General features: G+C 38.1%; 1 protein-coding gene across 2 annotated transcripts in view; it reads left to right on the top strand.

Moving 5' to 3' along the window:
- The window catches only part of Ptprq (protein tyrosine phosphatase receptor type Q), a 169657-nt gene extending 151263 nt beyond the window's left edge, over positions 1–18394 (top strand). For both annotated transcript variants that reach the window (XM_057757836.1, XM_057757837.1), the window contains exons 39-45: positions 3685–3761; positions 12578–12712; positions 12907–13032; positions 14523–14671; positions 15441–15576; positions 17796–17919; positions 18357–18394. In XM_057757836.1, the coding sequence (XP_057613819.1) occupies positions 3685–3761; positions 12578–12712; positions 12907–13032; positions 14523–14671; positions 15441–15576; positions 17796–17919; positions 18357–18394 (785 nt within the window). The remainder of the gene's footprint in view (positions 1–3684; positions 3762–12577; positions 12713–12906; positions 13033–14522; positions 14672–15440; positions 15577–17795; positions 17920–18356) is intronic.
- Positions 18395–19734: the final 1340 nt, after the last annotated feature.

Below are 19734 nucleotides of genomic sequence, written 5' to 3'. Positions count from 1 at the left end.
GAGTCCATGTTCCCCCACCACGACTGGAATTGTTTCTGCAGAGAGGCAGAAGTGTACCTTGCTGTAGGACAATTCCATTTTTTGATTCAAGGGATATGAAGTGTTACTGTTTTAAGAATTATAGATGATTTGATATCCCTATGTTGCTAATATGTCATATATAACATTATTATAGTCTTTGAATACATGTCGCTGCTTAATAGAATTTTGAGCCAAGGCATTTTCTATTAAGAAACTGAGACTTTTGATGCCTTGAAACTTGGTTCCACTGTATACCAGGAAGCAGAACAGGCGACACAGCCCTGTAATCTCAAGTAAATGGGAGCCTTTAGCATGGAGACTGAAAGTTCAAGAACAGCTCTCTCTACCTAAGGAATTCAAAATCCACCCGAGCAATACAATGAGACCCTGCCTAGATCTTTAAAGGGGTTTTGCAAAGAACTGGGAATATTGGTTCATTGATAGAAAGCTTCCCAATGGACACAAGCTTAGTGCTGTGATAAACAAGTAAACAAATACATAAACATATTGAGGAAATCCCTACGGACGGCCCTTTTAGTTAGGGATGTACCAATTTATAGCAGATCATAATCCCATAATTTAAATAGGAAGAAGCAGCACACAAGCTGATTCTAGAGCATAGATTATTCACGAAGGCAGCCGAATTCAGAGGGTTGTGATATCAGAGGTTATAATCCATACAACTTGCAGAGTCTAGGAAGCAGAACAGAGTGAAAAAGAAACAGCATTGTCCCCTGGAGAGTCCTTCTGCAACAAAATGACATCAGAAGAAAATGACTTCAGTGGTAAGGTGACCAATCTGTGATGTGTGAAGAAGATAATTGATAATCTCTACCTGTCTCAAGTCAGAACTTTTTTGACATGCTTTTTATTCTAACTTTAAGAAAGTTAACTTGAATTGGATACAACTTAAGTTTAAGTTGGAACGCCCATGTTGTGGGATGTATTTGCACTAAGTTTCTTCTATACTGCTTGCAACATGCTTATTTAAGCGGCATTCAGTGTAAATAAGTATTATACCCTTCTCTGATCAAAAGGCAACTACCATGAATTCATTAGTATTTAGTTCTAGTTACACTATAAAGTTGGGAGTAATTTATAATATAGCAGCACATATAAAGTAGCTCAAATAAGTCTAACTAATTCTAAGATGATTAAAGTATGAAAAATTTGAGTTCTTTGGTGTTTTTTGCAACATTTCCTTCTTTTGTAATGAAGGTCTTGGTTAATAATGGTCCCTGTTTTGACTGAAAGAAAGTTCCCATCATCAGCTTATTACTTTTATGCTGAGAAGAGAACAAGAGTGGTTAACGGGAGTAAATGATCATACTCGCGAACTATAAAAAGGAGCAAGGAGAATAAATGTCTGAAACCTCCATACTGAAGTTAAGACAAAAAAAAAAAATAATGAGACTCTCCGAGACCCAGTTCTGTTTTGTTGCTGCCTGTCTTTGACTACCAACACACTATTTGTCTGTCTGTTCCTCGTAAAACTCATAGCAGGATTTGGTAAAATAGTCATGTAAATCACTTTGCCAGTACAGGGACACAGAAGCCATTCAACAGACGTTATCCCTCATGGTTAGTAACCAACAGACCATTTTCTTTTAAATGCTGATAACTTTCTGAATGGATAAGACTGTGATCCATGCCAGAGTACTGAATTCTGAAGGTGACAAGACCCCATCCCTAGTTAAGACTAGAAGTCCATCTGTAATGTCATAGCTGTGTCTGTAGGATAGACAACATTTTTTCATACACAAACCCACACAGAAACAGAGGCATAAACACTAGGAGAACAACCAAGATTTTGTGGCTGTGTGTTGCCATTATGCTTGAACAGGACCCATAAATCCGGGAAACTGAGTCTTTTGTCATAGCGAATGAATAAACTTCAGTAGACTGAAGTTTAGCTTAAGCCAGCTTTGCATAGTGCTGTATTTCTCCTGAGTAATGTCAGAAAGATTTCAAATATCACAGAGGCTTTTGAAAGATATTAGCTTACAGGGCTTTAGGATACTAGAATTAGCAGCAAATACTTGCAGAATTTCCAAATCCGGGTCTGACAGGACATGATGACCTTAATATCCCAACACCATGAGAAAAAGTTTAGTGTGTTGTTGACTTGGCTTGTTATAAACAGGTGTACCGAGTGAATAGCAGTCTGACGGCTTCCCCTCCTGAAGTAAAAGACTAGCTATAATGTCATTAGGCAGATCTTAAAAGTCTTGATAACGGACACATAAAGAATTTGTAGAAATTTATTTAAACACTGGGAATCTCTAAGTTTCAATGCATTGATCATAATTTCCCACAAAATAATTAAAACATCTTAAATAATTAATATTGATGATATATTAATTGAAGATTAATAACTTGGAGAACCTGAGAACAGTACTGAATACTTCCTATAAACTTTTACATTTTTTCAAGAGTTATAATATAATAAATATTATAACTGCATGGTACAGTTGAGAAGAGTACGAAGAAGAGAAGTTAAGTGGTTCACTTAGTATTGTGTAAGAATTCACTGGCCTCTTCTTATGTATCTTCCATGAAGACAGTGAGCCTTTCCTTTCTTTTCCCTTTGCTGACAACCCAGATCTCTACAAAGGCTAACCATGTCCAGTAACCACTTAGGCACACAACCCAGTCAAACCTCTGAATAATTCAATCAAAGATCTTTTTTGATTCCTGTGCTTAAAGTTATTAGAAGACACTACAGTTATAAAATAAACTTGGTTGAAATTCCCAAGAACTTTTTTGGCACTACTTCTTGAAAAAGAAATTACTGGCCACAGAATATCTACTTGATGATGGTGTTGTTAAAAATAGTCTCAAGAAGAATAACTAGAATTTTTATATTAAAGAAAGAATAGGTAATGGAAAAGAATAAATGGCTTAAAACTAGACCTACATATATGGATAATCTAGTATATAATAAAAGTAATATTTTAGATGGAACTATTATGTTTCAGGTAACAATAAATAGTAAAAGGTAAACCTACATCTCACTTCCTTTAAAAAAAATCAAGTTTCAGAAGAGTCTATGGGTGAACTTCTGAAAAATAAGAATATTCATATAATGAATGCCCTAAGAAATGTTCAACTAATCCTCAGAGTGTGTACTGTGTGTCCTGATAAAATTATGAGATAATTAGACAGTATCTTCAAGATATGAAAGGTGGGCCTATGATTTGGGGATTCTTACTTCTGGCAGTATGCTGTACAAATGCAGTTTTACAGCTATGTGATTAGCTCCATTATGTTTTCCAGCATTTTGAAGAGTAAGTGGTATCAATTCACTCCATAATTAAACAGGGTATGCTATTTTAAAAATGCAGTGTTTCTTCTTAAGAACACAAGCTAGATATACTTAAGATTGTGTCGAAAGATTAAGTAAATGAAAACAATCTTCAGAATAGAGTGTATGGCACAACATTTGTAGCTAGTCTTGTAATGATACGTGTAAGAATTCTAATATGTGTAAGATCAGATTAATTGATATTTTGCAGAGTAGAAATATGGGACATGAGGGAATGTTTTTAAGTGTTATACTCATATATAGATTGGGATTATTAGATCATGAACTTTTATATTACTTTCGTAGTACAGAGGTCTTAGCAATTTGAAAATCCTATTATGATTTCTTATCTTTCTCAGATAATAATAACAGAGTGAAGCTGATAGCTGATGTCAGCATTCCAGGATCAGATTACATCAATGCCAGCTATGTTTCTGTAAGTTACTAATTTCATAGATACAGCATGAATACTATAATTTTCAAATACTTAAAACAACAAATTCACTCCAACACTACGGGATAGAAAATGTCATTTCTCCTAATAACAACTTGATGCACACATATTTCAGAGAAGGGACTATGTTGGCTTTTAATTCATTATTTATTTTGCTGGTTTGTGCCGATAGAACATTTCTTCTCACTATCCCTGACCTTTGCCCCATTTCACAGGCTTTGTTAATATATTCTGTGAACACAAAGTCAACTAATCTCTCTGTCAATGGAGTATCAGTCAAAGTGACAGACATGTTCATACAATGTAAAAACTTGTTACATGCCTTTCCCTGTGAGATACGGAGTCCATCAAAGGGATGATGTTGATGTAAAATATATATTCCATCTAGCCAATCAGCACACATCAATGAGTCAACATGGAGATAATTGTGACATACTCAGTGTAGTCTCTGGCATGTCAAAGATAATCAATCTTACTGAGTCAAACAGAAAATTGAAGGAAACCAATTTGTTCTCTATCCCTCTTTTTTTCTTTGTTTCTTTGTTCTGCCAATATTCTTCGCCATCCCAATACTTAGAAACCTCTATTCATCCAGAACCACAGCTTGGCTGACACATTCTTACAACTTAATAGTGGGAAGAGCCCCTTTGGTCATTTAATGTGGCAATCATCTTGGAATGTTTCCTAAATATCCTTGAGAATTAATTGTTACTGTTTCCAGGCATCAATTCATTCATTTTCTCCCAACATAGATGACTTTATCTCTAAACAACTCTATTATGCATTTTTCCCCTACTGGCTTCAACTAGAGTGGGGAGATTAATCACTGTCATCTTACGACACTCAAAGATTTCTGCTGCTGTGAACATTCCCCAGTTTTACATTATTCTCTTATTCTTAGGTATTTTCCTACTCACTGACTTGCCACTTCCTTCCATTTATTTCAATTGATTTGAGGTCCTTCTATGCGTCCTCATCCTTTTCCTTACATCAAACGTATCTGGATTGTATTCATTGTTTCCATGCTTCTGTGAAGCGCTGTATGTGTAGACTTCATTATTATTCCTTACTAGTCAATATTACTCTGAAATTACAATCCTTTATTGGGTCTTATTGTCAGTTCAGTGGCATAAATAATGAAAACTCCTTCACATATCATATTAGTGATGGTCTAAAGAAGATATAGATTTTATCCCATTTTGATGTTATATCTGTAGGTCTCTATTGAATTGACCATATGAATTTACTCTTGTAAGGTTTTATTTATCCACCAAATGACTGAATCCTTGGGGTTTGCCATTCTTTTCTAAATATACAGGAGTTTTATACTTACTAATTTTGATCATAGACTAACTAGGTCCTAGATCCTGTTGAAGTCCCACTTTATGCAATAATGCCTAGATATCTAGATTTTTAAAAGTTAAACACCATCCTATTGATCAAATGCCCTCAATGTTATAGAATGTGACAAAGTTAAGTCATTGTACTATTTTCAATGCCTGATAAGTAGATTCAAATCAATACCTAATTTCTGCAATGTTGTTTCAAATGTGGGACAAATGGTCAAATAGGATATGATATGGGCTCACAGAGACTAAAGCAGCAAGCACAGGGTCTGCTCCTGGTCTTCTGAATATATCTTATGACTGTTAGTTTGATGTTTTCGTGGAACTCCTGGAAGTAGGAGCAGGTGTGCCTCTGACTCTTTTGCCTGCTCTTGGAACTCTTCCTACTATCGGGTTGTGTTGTTCAGTCTTGATATGAGGGCTTTTGCCTTGTCTTATTATATCTTTATTTTTGTTTGTTTGTTTGTTTTTTTGTTTTGTTGTTGTCTCTTAGAGGCAAGCTCTTTTTTTGAGTGGATCTGTGCGAGAAGGGGAGGTTAGAAGCTGGAGGAGTGGAGGGCGGGGAAATTGTAGTTGGAACGTTTTGTATGAGTGAAGAATCTATTTTTGATTTAAAAAAAGGAAAGCAGTTCATTCTAGTAAGCATGACAAGCAAACAGATGAGACAGCAAAGTAATGTTTATGAACCTCCAAGTGTTCTCTCAAAATGTTAAAGTTGTCAGCAGGCAATAAGGCAATATTGCAAGGGATGAGGTAGTTTAAGCAGGGATTGGGCTGTGGGCTGATGGCTCAGTAGTTAAGAGCACCTGTGGCACTTGTAGAAGACTCAGGTTCTATTCCAGCACCCACAGGGTGGCTCATAATGATCTGACACTCTCCTTTGGCTCAGAGGGTGCCAGCTGTGCACATGGTACACATATACACATTCAGACAACACTTACATGCATAAGCACATACTTAAACACATACTTCAAGCAATAAACTAGGAAGCCTGAAGACATACATTATCTTACAATCAAGTGATGTTAAAATGTATGAAATCTTTTTTTGTTAAAAAAAAAAAAACTTCCTGTGACTTACATGGTAAGCAGGAATAGGAGAAGGAACTCCATGTGGAAGTAGGTTTGCATAGCACTGTGAGCAGTGTACTACATTGCTAATACTCGTCAGGAAAGCATCCCTTACTGTAGATACCCAAAGCAAGGGGGAAACATACAGCGACGATACCATAGTGTTCCTTACTACTCTATCTGTAACTGGTGTATGCTTTACCTCAGAAAACACATGTGATTCTTCATTTCCCCCCAGTTTACCAGTTTTGTTATGTGACACCTTCTTTTTGTTTTTGTTTTGTTTGGTTTTTTGTTTTGTTTTGTTTTTCCCTTGGAGACAGAGTTTCTCTGTGTAGCTCTGGCTATCCTGGAACTCACTCTGTAGACCAGGTTGGTCTTGAACTCAGAAATTCTGCTGCCTCTGCCTGGGTGTTGCCTGAGTGCTGCGATTAAAGGTATGCAATGTTATTATCACCCATCTGACACTTTCAATGGAAAGTTGATGAAGTATCCCCAAGAGCAAAAGACAAGGGCTAGAGTGGCATTGGGGTTCTTATTTCTTTGAATCTGGGTGCAAAGGGAAGAGAACTAAAATGAGGCATTAAAAGAGTTTTTCTGTGTGAAGAAAAGCAAGTTCCAGCCGGGCGGTGGTGGCGCACGCCTTTAATCCCAGCACTGGGGAGGCAGAGGCAGGTGGATGGATCTCTGTGAGTTCAAGGCCAGCCTGGTCTACAAGAGCTAGTTCCAGGACAGGAACCAAAAACTATGGAGAAACCCTGTCTCGAAAAATTAAAAAAAAAAGAAAAAGAAAAAGAAAAAGAAAAGCAAGTTCCAGGAAAGGGAAATAAAAGAGGGTGGTATTCAGGAGTTACTGAAAACAAGACCTACCACTAGGCTTGTGTGATAGTACATACCTATGTTCCTCTGTCCTGGACCAGGCTGGAGAATTGTGGTTCTTTAGCCAGCACTTAGTGAGAAGCTATAACATTTTGATAAAGGATGTGCCATGAGAAAGAAAGAAGATGAGAGCTTGTAATCCTTAGAGGTAACAAGTTGAATGTCTCGAAGAATTCAGGAGAACCAACAGTGGAAATGAGATTTTATGGACAAGAGAAAGTCTCTGTCACCAAGCACGTACACTAGAAATTCTCTGTCAACAGCTTTTAACCCTGTGTGTCTTTGTGTGAATTGTTAACAATGACCTGAGAGTTAGCCAGGTTGGGCATTACTAAAATGAGTAATAAAATAATTATGTATTTGAAATTAATAGAGAAAAATACTGTCTTGTTGGCAATAAATTATTTTTTTTTTTTACGTATTCTACAATGTCTGGGATATAGCACTAAGTAAGCAAATGGGTTCACTAAGAGAGGCACTTTTAATGATTCAAAACTTGGATGTGCCTACTTTCTCTGCCCTTTTGTATCTGTGACCCTAGGTACTCCAAGTTTCTAACTCCATGAATGAGGAACAAAAACACCTTCCCTAAAGGCTGCAGCAGGCTTGAAGAGGCCAATGTGTGCAAGCACCTAATCACATTTGTGTCACCTCAGAAGCACCCAATGAATGCATGTTACTTTTATTGTAATGGGTGTTTAGCTAGAGTAGATTTTATACTTCTTAGCTAGTAACCCAGAGGCAAATCTTAGAAACTAACTTAAGGACAGCTGTAAAAACTGCCATGTAGGCTCAGTGATGATGATCAGACTTGAAATGTGCCATGAAACTCACACCTTTTTTTCTAACTATTATAGAGCTTTAAAACCAGTTAAATTGCATATTTCCATTCAGGGGAAGCTTTCTATCTGGTAGGTCTCTTTTTGGAGGAAGTGAATTTTATATGCCGATACAACTAGAGGCTAAGTAGTAAAAAGAAGTGGCATGCTTCCCTAACTCTAATAAAATATGAAGGAAGTGTCTCCAGCATTTCCTCCTGTGTGACATTTCACTGTTCCTTAGCTTTCCTTTAAAAGCAAGTCGCCTTACCTAGAGAAAAACTTTAATTGTCCTCTCTATATGAAAAGCAGGGTGTAATAGGGCTGTATATATGTGTATTAAGGAAGAATTAAAAACAAGGTTTATACATTTAAAACTCACCCTGGCAATGGGAGAACTGATTAGAACATGGGTCATTTGAATACAAAGCTTTCGTGGATCAGCATATGACTGTGCCTTCTTTAACACATTTCTTTAAAAAAAAAGTAATTACATTTACTCTTTGACCAAAGAAGAAGAGGAAGAAAAGAAGAGGAGAAGAAGAAGAGAAGAAGGAGGAGAAGGAGGAGGATGAGGAAGGAGGAGGAGGAGGAGGAGGAGGAGGAGGAGGAGGAGAAGGAGAAGGAGAAGGAGAAGGAGAAGGAGAAGGAGAAGGAGAAGGAGAAGAAGAAGAAGAAGAAGAAGAAGAAGAAGAAGAAGAAGAAGAAGAAGAAGAAGAAGAAGAAGAAGAAGAAGAAGAAGAAGAAGAAGAAGAAGAAGACAAAAATAATGCTTTACCATCCAGGAAAATAAGGATCATTTAATGTTATTTTTATAAATACTTGCTAAAAGTTTCAAAGAACTAATATTTTATGTGTTTATGCTCAAGTTCTTTGCAGAATGAAGTATAGTTGATCATGTGTGATATTAATTAGCATCCAACCTGGTTCCTCTCTAAACCTGGATGCTTCCTTCCAAACCTGGCTCACCACTGAGTCCGCATCCTCCACCGTAGACATTAAACCTAAAGAAGGACAAAGCCGGCGTGTTCCTCTTTGCCCATCTCTCTCCCTCCTCACTGAAGCCACCAAATTGAGTTCATGGCATTAAGTACAGAAGACACGACCTGTTTTGTGTGTGTTTTAACTACTGTCTCAAATGTTTTTAGATTTAACTCCACAGTCACTGCTGCTCTGTCAACATTACCACTCTCCTAATTCCTGATGATGTCAAAATCCGTTTAGAATGTGCATTTGCTGCTATTCTCACTATTTTATTGATCTCTTCTGGTCACTTGCCCTCTGCTTGACGTCATCTCAGTGTTCAAAGCACAGACCTCATCATCACATGCAGTGCAGCCTTGCAGCCTCTCCACAGTCTTCAAAATCTCTCCTCCTGGATCCCTGGAATTTGACAGTTCTCCCTCTCTGCTGTAACCTGTAGCTGATAAATCTTTTCAGAATTTCAGCCTTTTCCATTCCAATCGATACGTCACCTTCTCCCAAAGTTTCTATTTCATAGTCCATTTTTTGTTTCTTTTGTTTTCGATTTCTTGAATGATTTTTTTCTTCTCTCAGTCTGTAGCCTTTATGACGACCCCATCTTGTTTACAGAAAACTCGATGAATTCTCTGTTCCTCTAGATATGATTGGAGAAATACACTTAAACACACCAATGTGGGCCACTTTACACGCAAGTTTTCTAACAGAAATTTTTAAGCTAATTAATTAATTCCATTCTGATCACAGTTTTCCCTCCTTCCCTCCTCTTCTTCTAGTCCCTCTTCCCAAATCCCACCTCCATCCACTCCTTCTCTTTTTTCTTCAGAAAAGGGCAATGTTGTAATATGAGCGGTGGGGCTGCGTCTCGGGCACCCGGCCGCCCGCATGGCTTATGCCCCGAAATAATTACACCGGAATTGTAGACCTTAGCCAAAGTTGGTTGACTCAACATTGCTAACGAGACTTTGGGTGATTGCCCAGGTAGTCAGTTGTCTCTGTCAATTGTTGCACATTTTGGATATCTCTCATTTGTTAAGTAATATTTATTCCCTTCTCAGATCTTTGACGGAGTTGAAGATTATATAATTGTAGTTACTCTCTATGTTATTTAGACTCCTTGAGATAGAATGTTTAGCAAAACTTTTGTTCTCAATATTGTTTGTTATATTTATTATTTGTTATTATGGTATATAGTTGTATTTGGTTTTGTTCTATCTTATTTAGACAAAAGGGGGAGATGTAGGGATAAGCCCCACCCATTGGGGGCGTATTCGCCTCGGGCTAATGTTTACGTATAAATCTGCCAGGCGTGATCCCAGCAGCCCCTTTTTCTCTGCTTTTCCTGTTCTCTGCGGGAACCTGTGGTCCTGTAAGTCTATTTCCCTATTAAAGCTGTATATATTTTTTATAATCTGTCTGCATTCATTTACGCCGTCACAGGGCAGACCTTCCATAGCGTATCAGTCAGACATGCAACATTAAGCTGGAGTAAGAAGAGGCACTTCCTCTCCTATTAAGGCTGGACAAGGCAACCCAGTAGGAAGGCAGGGTGCTAAAAGCAGATAGCAGAGTCAGAGACAGCCCCTGTTGCTATAGTTAGAGGTCCCACAAGAAGTCCAAACTACACAACTGTAACATATGTGCAGAGGGACTAGCTCAGTCCCATGCAGGCTCCCTGGTTGCATGGTTCAGTCTCTGTGAGCCCCTAGGAGCCCAAGTTAGTTGATTCTGTGGGTTTCGTTGTGGTATCTTTAATCCCTCTGGCTCCTGCAATCCCTCTCTTCAACAGGATTCTCCTAACTATGCCTAATGTTTGGCTGTGGATCTTTGCATCTGTTTCCATCAGTTGTGGGGTGAAGCCACTCTGATGACAATTGGGCTAAATGACAATCTTTGAGTATAGCAGAATATCATGAGGAATTATTTCATTGACATTTTCTTTTTTTGCCAGCCATGTTTAGTTCTATCCTAGGTCTCTGGGCTACCCAGCCTCTGAGTCCTGGCCATCCAGGTAGTGTCAGGGGTGGACTCCCTCTCATTGTCTGGGTCTCAAGCTGGGCCACTCATCTGTTGGCTACTCACTTAACTTCTGCCCCTAACCAGAGATTTTTGATCATGTCATAGTCCTCTAATCCATTTGAGTTTTTGCTATGGGTATTATTTCATTCTTTCTCCCAGCCCCAAGTCCTGTCCCACATGTCCACCTGTATCTGATGTCTGTACCACCTCACAGCGGATGCAGTGGGAACACCTCCTGTTCATCTTCAACTGCAGCCCTAGACTGATCCATTCTTTCTTCTGCAGCCAAGGCAAATTCTCATGGACTCTAAGTAGCTATTTCCTCCACTCTAAGAACAATGGCTGGGGATTTTTTTTTTCTCTCTTCTGCCCCATTAGTGTTATTCTTAAAAAAAAAAACCAACAAGCAAACATATTTTAATTTTCTTCATCTTACAAAAATAAATATCATAATATTATACTAGCACTTTTTAACTATCTACATGCTCATCCTAATGTAGCTTTCTTCGTTACTAAAGAATTTTTTAATTTTATGTGTATGTGTGTATGACCATGTGTGCCTGGGTTGGGATGTGGGATCTGCCCATGGTGGTTAGAAAAGGAGCCTAGACTAGCATAGAGCTAGAATTACAGATGCCCATGAGAAGTCTGATGTGGGTGTTAGAAACTAACTCTGCTCTCTGGGAGAGGTAAAAGCTCTCTTAATTGTTGAGACATCTCTCCAGCCTTCTTCCCTACCCCCTGTTTGAGACAGGGTTTCTTGAACTTCAAGATGGCCTGGAACTCCCTGTGTAACTGAGGATGACTTTGAACTCCTAATTTTCCTGCCTCTATACCTCAGCTGCTGGGATTACACACCAACACCGTCACACCAAACTTTTCCCTGCAGTAATGTGGCCCATTCACACTAGAGTCCCTTAAGAAACTGACTGTGCTCACCTCCTATTCTTCTCCTTTCTTATCTATTATTCAAACTGTTCAAATCATGCTTTGATGCCAAAGAAACTCAATACACACACAGACGCACACACACAAGCTGCTCCTTTTGAGATGGCTGGTTAACCACTTAGGAAACTTGAATCAAATATCAGCACCTCTGCCCTTTCATTGGATATGTCAGAAGTTTTGATTCCTTCATCAGTACTACACTGATTGTCTCTTACCAATTTGACCTGTGAGCCTTGAAGTTATCTAAATCATAATCCTTGAGCTTATAGCCTCCTCCTAAATTCATGTTTCTGGTGATCTGGTGACTTTATGTCAAATTATCTTTCTACATAGAGCTTCTTCCCTTTAATCCAAATGTACATGCCTGGTTGTATAACATTTCAACATGGATAGCTAATAGTTCACGTTCAATACATACAATTCGAATCCCTAATTTTCCATACAAATTCCCTTATCTTTAAGTCTTTATCTTCTTCCTTTGGAATCATTGTTTGTTCCATCTGTATACCTCATGCCCTCTACACATTTTTTATGTTCCCCCATTATCAAATTCCATTAAACTACATTGGATTGTGTGGTTTTTAGTTGATGTCGGAAGTCTGCAGTGTCTAAGATTATTCACTATTCAAAAGTAGACAATATTTTTAAATAATCCCATCATTTACAACTAATATATTCCCACTATTGATCAGAAGTAAAAATATGCTGATGCTGTGTATGAAACTGCTTCCTTCCAGGGATACTTATGTCCAAATGAGTTTATTGCTACCCAAGGCCCATTACCAGGAACAGTTGGAGATTTTTGGAGAATGGTTTGGGAAACCAAAGCGAAAACATTAGTAATGCTCACACAGTGTTTCGAAAAAGGGCGGGTGAGTTATATGAAATACCCTCAACAATGTGTTCTTTTATAATTATATTGATATTCGTGAATGTTCCAGCTGGTGCTGTGTATAGATCATCAAAGACTTTGCTATCTATAAAGTAGCCTTGCCTTCGTGGCACTGATGGTTATAAAGAGCAGCGCTATGACGGCTCATGACTGCTGATTCTTCTCCGGATGCAGATCAGATGCCATCAGTATTGGCCAGAGGACAACAAGCCTGTGACCGTCTTTGGAGACATAGTGATTACAAAGCTTACGGAGGACATTCAGATCGATTGGACCATCAGGGACCTGAAAATCGAAAGGGTAAAATAAAGAAAAAAAAAGGGAAAGTGAATATGGTATGAAATATGATTGGCTTAAATGCATAAAGGGAAATTAATACCAGAATTATCCCTTGTACATAGGCTATGTATTTGACCATGCTTTCCCATTGTTTTGTAAATGTATGCTGGAGTATGCATATAACTGTCTCATTCCAAATCATGTGATTAAAATATATATTAATCAATTGGCATCAAACTCATGGGCTGAAAAATACATAGAAGAAGGAAGAAATTACTAGAGCACTTGATATATTATTCTAATTATTCTTTATCAATAGAAACTCGGGAGTCAGATATTGGGGTAAGAACATGAACGATCAGACAAGCAGCAGAGAAGCAATCAGTGACCTCCTGTCTTTTTAGTGTCTCCGTTCAAAAGGGCTGATATCCCCTCTAAGCCCCACCCTACTAATTCCTAGCTCTCTATCTGTCCTCAGTCCTCCAAACTCTCTGTGGTTATTTTCGGTCAGCTAATATCTAGCTCCACCCTCTGATCCAAAGCAAACTTTACTGTTACAATGGGATCAAAGTACCACACAACAAGCACTGTGTTTATGTGAGGAAACTATATTAAGACAGTGGTCTCAACACCATTCATCCCTGAGTCTTGAAGATCTGATGTGTATGCATGTGTGTGTCATGTGTGGTTCACAGATTTATGCACAGGTTTATGTGTGGTGTGAGCACAGGTTCATCTGTACATGCATATTCATGTGGAGGTCGATGGTCAATGTTGGAAGTCTTTCTTTGATTGCTTGTCACCTTTGCAGTCTCAGACAGAGACTCACACTGAACCGGAAGCATATAGGTTCCAGCTCAGTATACTGTTTATGCTGGATGGCCAATGAGCTTCACTGGTCCGCTTGGCTTTGATCCTGCCTCTCCGGTACAGCATAGGGTTTACAGCTATGTCTCATGGGTGTGGGGATCTGAAAGCTGGTTCTCACTGCAGCCATCTTTCCTTCCCCTGCATTTTCTTTTGAATCCAGAACCACCACAGAAGAGATAGTACTGGCTACCACTATATTATTATATAGCTTCCCCTTTATGTATGGTCTTTCCCCTCTCTGACATACTAGATACTCAATGCCCTTGTTTTATATAGATAATGAATTCAAGTATTTTGTTTTATGTCAAATTGTTTCAAAACCTAAGTTCTGTAGGATGTCATGCTACATTATAATATATTTTGTGATTTGTCTTCAGATCTATTTGAAGATCTATCTTTTATTGATGCCATTCACAATGCCATACAATTTCCCCTCTCCTTTTGTTTTGTGTTGGGTGTTGAACAGAGTTTTCTGTGTGTTAAGCCAAAGCTCCACCCCTGAGCTCCATTGGCAGCCTCAATCCTGTTAGTTGTAACAGTAAAAGATTTCATTAGTAGTTATATACACAAAATATCAGTTATCTTTGCCTAGCATGTCATTCTAACAAATTTTATCACTTCTAATCTGTCACTTTGTCTAGCACGGAGACTGCATGACTGTCCGACAGTGTAACTTCACTGGCTGGCCTGAGCATGGGGTTCCTGAGAACACCACCCCTCTGATTCACTTTGTGAAGTTGGTGCGCACAAGCAGAGCCCACGACACTACCCCTATGGTTGTGCATTGCAGGTAAGTAAGATGGCTGTGGAGCCCATGATACGCTTGCGATGGTCTTCAATCTGATGAGGTCTTGTTATAATCATGATGAGTATTTTATTTTCTTATAGAAGGTGGATTTAGGTCCATTTCAACTCATCATTTCTAAGCATTTTATTGGTTGTGATAAACCAGAAGGTAGCTTTCGAAAAGTCTAAATGACAGAGGTGAGGTGGGTGCAGAGTTAATGAGTGACGAGGCAAAGTTAAATTACCTCCACTTGATGTACCATGCTTTCTTCAAACCCATGTGAGGCCTGCGTTTTTCTGAATGGAGATGGAGGAGGAATAGATTTGGATGAGGGGTAGATGGGAATTGGGGGGAACAGGAGGGAAAGGAGGGCAAACTGTGGTTGGTATGTAAAATAAATTTTAAAAAAGTTAATTTCATTAAAACCTTAAAAAAATTTAAAAAAATCTTGATCAGTACAGGATTTGCTATTTTAATCTCTTGGTTGGATGACCCTTCTCTAAATCATTTAAAAATCACAACCCATCTCTTGCCCTGTATGTTTATTTATGATAAAAAGTAGTATAGTAATAAGATAAAGCATCTTTCTGTGTTTATACACAGTTTTGGTAAAATCAATATCCAAAGAGTCTCCAAATAAAAAAAAGAATCTATCTCCAGCTAAGGAAATGAAACTTCTCAGAACGTGTCTGTACCATACTTCACCGTCATCATCATCATCCTCAACACAACTAAACCTTTGCTGAAAACAGTGATTTCATCTTCCTTGCAGCGCTGGGGTTGGAAGAACTGGAGTGTTCATTGCTCTGGATCACTTAACACAACATGTAAATGACCATGACTTTGTGGACATATATGGACTGGTGGCTGAACTAAGGAGTGAGAGAATGTGCATGGTACAGAACCTGGTAAGATATCTGAACTTACACTCAATTCATGCATCCCCTCTTTTGCAAGAAAACAAGTGTTCTGAAGCTCTTTCATCTGTCTTAGTTCCGTGACATTCTGCCCTATATAGTGTTTCTATGTAATAATAACAATAAGGAAAAATGACTATATCCTGAATCCAGTCCTTATAAATTGGTGTTGTCCTGCATAAGAGGCATGGCTTATTTTCTTCGGTTACACTGAGGCATGATTTCAGTTTCTATGAGGAATGTTCCTGTCTCATCTCCTACTGCAGTAAAACAAGAGTGGGAAGGCAGGAAGCCCAGCACCATCCTGCTGCTGGAAGACACCAAGGGGACACAGATCATAACTAGGAGGAAGAGAGATCAGGATAGCCATTCTGAGAGAAAGCTCTGAAGTGCTATTACATCGTGAAATACTACTGATGCTTTGATTATGATCTGGATTAGTGCCTGTCCTGCTCTGGGTTATGCTGGCAGTTTGCTGGCACAAACTCACGTGGTAGAAGAAAAATAACTAATCATATTTTGCCACATATTTTATGGATGTTATATCCTTTAAATCTCCCAGCATAAGTCTTAAGTTTTCTGGGATCAGGGAATTAAGCATCAGAAAAAGAAATGAATTCTGAAGGTGGTATGGTTGTGTAAGGTAGAAACTGCAGTTTTCATGACATCCTACAGCCTGCTTGGCAGTAACACATGATGGCAGAAGGATCTTGGAGCCCACAGGCTATCTCTCACAGCTCGGCTTGCACTCCTGGCAGATTTTTTAGCCGTCATTCTTTCCAACAGGGAGGATGAGATCCTCATAGCTCAAAGCCTCAAATATCAAATGTGACTTCAAGTTCAAATGTGTTTTTGAAAGACACTAAAATTTATAAGTGTAAATTATTTTTCCATAATTGAGTATATTTCTATTAATAATGTGGTTGACCGCATGCTGTGAATTTGAGGAAACACAGTTATTGTGACAAGGAACGTACTGGAAATTTCCATAGAATTGATAGTTCCTGACTACACTTAATGTCTTAACAGATGCAAAGGCTGTAATTTGATCATCTGTGAGTACTAAACCTGAACACAAAGCTTGTTCTCTGATGGCTTGTTCATGCTCTCCAAATTACATCTTCCCTCGAACAGTAAAGGCTGGGTAGTTGTGAAAATTAAACGAAGTGAAGTAAACAAATATTTATTATGCAACTGCTGTGTGTCAGGCCCTGTTTTTGCCAATTGGAATTTAGCGTTGAATAGGAAAGAGCTCAATCTTGTGGAGATGCCATTCTAGCGATGAAGCATGACAGAAAAGGTTTTTGAGCCCCAAAAGAAATAAATACTGCTAGTAATGATAAGCTGTCGCAGAAAACAATTTCAGTCGGAGAATTCTCAAAAGGGTTTAAAAGCATTTTACTAATAACTATGAATATAACCACTTAATATGGCCATTCTTCAGAATTTTCTTAAAACCCATTACATACATATGTTTAAATAAAACATTCACTGATATTTCTTTAAAGCCAGGTGTGTTCTGGAAGTGTGAAAAAGGATGGTTAAAAATAGACATTTTTGTAGTCTGAAAAACTTTCCAGCAATACATAGCATTAGCAATGTGGATGGTACTAATTCGATTTGGACATGTAGATGGAATATTAGAAGTCTTTGCTCAGCACTTGCATGTTAAGATACCTAGCAACTAATTATATTGACAAACTAAGAGGAGGTCTTTGACATTGAATTAGCCAAATGTCCAGTGATTAGCAAAATTGCTAGATATATTAAAAAAGGTGCTACTTATTATATTAAAATACTCACTCATAAATTGCACAAATAAATATAGCATCTGTGTTTTTGAAAGAAGGTTATCTTTAAATAAGTCAAAATTTCTGAATTATGCCCTGCAGGAAAAAGAAAGCTCACATATAAACTCACTAGTATTTGCTACTTTTCATACAGCAGGAAAGAATATATTATTATTTGTCACTTAATGGCAAATATTTTTTAAAGCGAACCCTTAAACCAGTAAGAAGCCACAAGAGGTTAGCAAATCTTACGATTGAGATGGGAGAAAATCACTGATAAACTACAGCATATTCTTTCTCTAAGTTAGATAATTCATATTTGTCAAGAGTCATTGCATCTTTCTCAGTAACGAAATAATCCTCTTTACAAGAAAAATCCCACCCTGCCATTGGTTTAAACTTTCTTTCTTTGCTGTCTAGGCACAGTATATCTTCTTACACCAGTGCATTCTGGATCTTTTATCAAATAAAGGAAATCACCAACCCATCTGCTTTGTTAACTACTCCACACTCCAGAAGATGGACTCTTTGGATGCCATGGAAGGTAAGCAGATATAATTCACACCCAGTTCATTAGCTTACTATCTACTACAGGACTATTTACTTCATAATAACTATAATTTCAAAATGCCAGAGATTGTCTCGAAAAACCAAAAAAAAAAAAAAAAAAAGAACAAAATGCCAGAGATGCTAGTATAGTGCCTATACCATGTATTTCATTTCTCTGTTATCTAAGTTGGGAGAATAGCCTTCTGGTCCTGATCACATTTTTCCATTAAAAATTCAACAATAAATAAGAGGAAGGAAAAGAGGCCATGCATTTAAAAAAGAACAAGGAAGGATATATGGGAGGGTTTAGATGGAGGACAGAGAAAAGGGAGATGGTGTAAGTATATTATAATGTCAAAAGAAAAAAAAAACGATTTAAACCTTTTAGACTGTTAACTTAAATAGTCTTTGGTATCTTGCCATCTTCTATAGGTGATGTTGAGCTTGAGTGGGAAGAAACTACCATGTAAAATTTTGACCAGAGATTGCAGCTGGAAGATACACCTTGCAGATCCCAGGAGCCAAAATTATCCCCCCTGCTTTGGAATTGACCTGGGCAGAGGAAATCTTCTCGTTTCCCTTGCCGTAACTCACAAACTGGATTGACCATTTTGGGGACCATTGTAGTATATGCTCGCATAAGATAGCTATTTGTTCTGTGTAGAATTAAATATTATGGAATTAAAATGTTTAAGAAAACACATACTGAAAGTTTTTTGAGGTCCTCAATACTTTTTGGAAAAAGCCAAATATAAAATTATTATTAGGTTAGCGTACGTGTTTCAGTGTGCTTTTCCCTTACATATTGAATTTCGTTTTGAACAAAAGCTGTAAATGTTAATTTGGCAGTGTTATTTTGGCCTCCAGGGGCTGAGGTTTCTTGTGGATATCTTCCAAGACTGTCATAATGATCTGTACTTCCATGCACGGCCCCGTGTTTTGAATCTCCTGTTTTATGAGTGTGAAGATATCATCTCTTGAGCCCGAACAGCTGAACAGTAACCCCCTGACACTGCAATGGTCATTCAGCACACAGTAGCACTCTGAAAAAACTTCAGGCTATTGAAACTGCACTGTGGACTGCAGTTTGCAAAAATGAAAGGAAGATTGCAGCGTGCACGTTCACATGTGAAGTTACGGAGACTCTTTCTAGCCTGCCTACATTGGCCAGACTAGGCACACCAACAGGCATAAGTTGTGCCCCTCTGTTATTTTGAAATACATAATTAAGAGAATCAGAGTATTTGTCCACTAGGTTTACACTCAACACTAACAGTTTTAAAGAGTTTCTGAATAGAAATGAATAAAGATGACAATAAAAGCATACGGTGTGTTGCAAGCTTGCAAACTGGTGAGCGACATGCTGCCGCGGTGCCAGCAGATTCTTCTGTGTAGATGACATTGCACAGCCTTGACTTCATGCCCAAGGGTTGAGTATATAGAATAGCAATTAGTAGAATTTAAAGGAATTAACAATGTCAGGTGGTGGTGGCACACGCCTTTAATCTCAGCATTTGGGAGACAGAAGCAGGTAGATCTCTGTAAGTTCAAGGCCAGCCTGGTCTACAAGAGCTAGTTCCAGGACAGGCTCCAAAGCTACAGAGAAAACCTATCTCGAATAAACAATAACAACAGCAATAAGAAATGAACAAGTGTGAAGCAAATAAGAGCCATTTTTTTAAGAAGTAAAATCAGTTTAACTGATTTTTTCCTTTTGATCTGAGTAATAATGTACTTAACTGAACTATATGAAATTGTCTTTCACAGAGTCAAAGTCCTAACAAATAAATAGTATTTATTATTCTACTTC

The sequence above is a fragment of the Chionomys nivalis genome, chromosome 25 (assembly GCF_950005125.1).
Source record: "Chionomys nivalis chromosome 25, mChiNiv1.1, whole genome shotgun sequence".
Taxonomy (NCBI): Eukaryota; Metazoa; Chordata; class Mammalia; order Rodentia; family Cricetidae; genus Chionomys; species Chionomys nivalis.
This window is presented reverse-complemented; position numbering and strand designations above follow the sequence as displayed.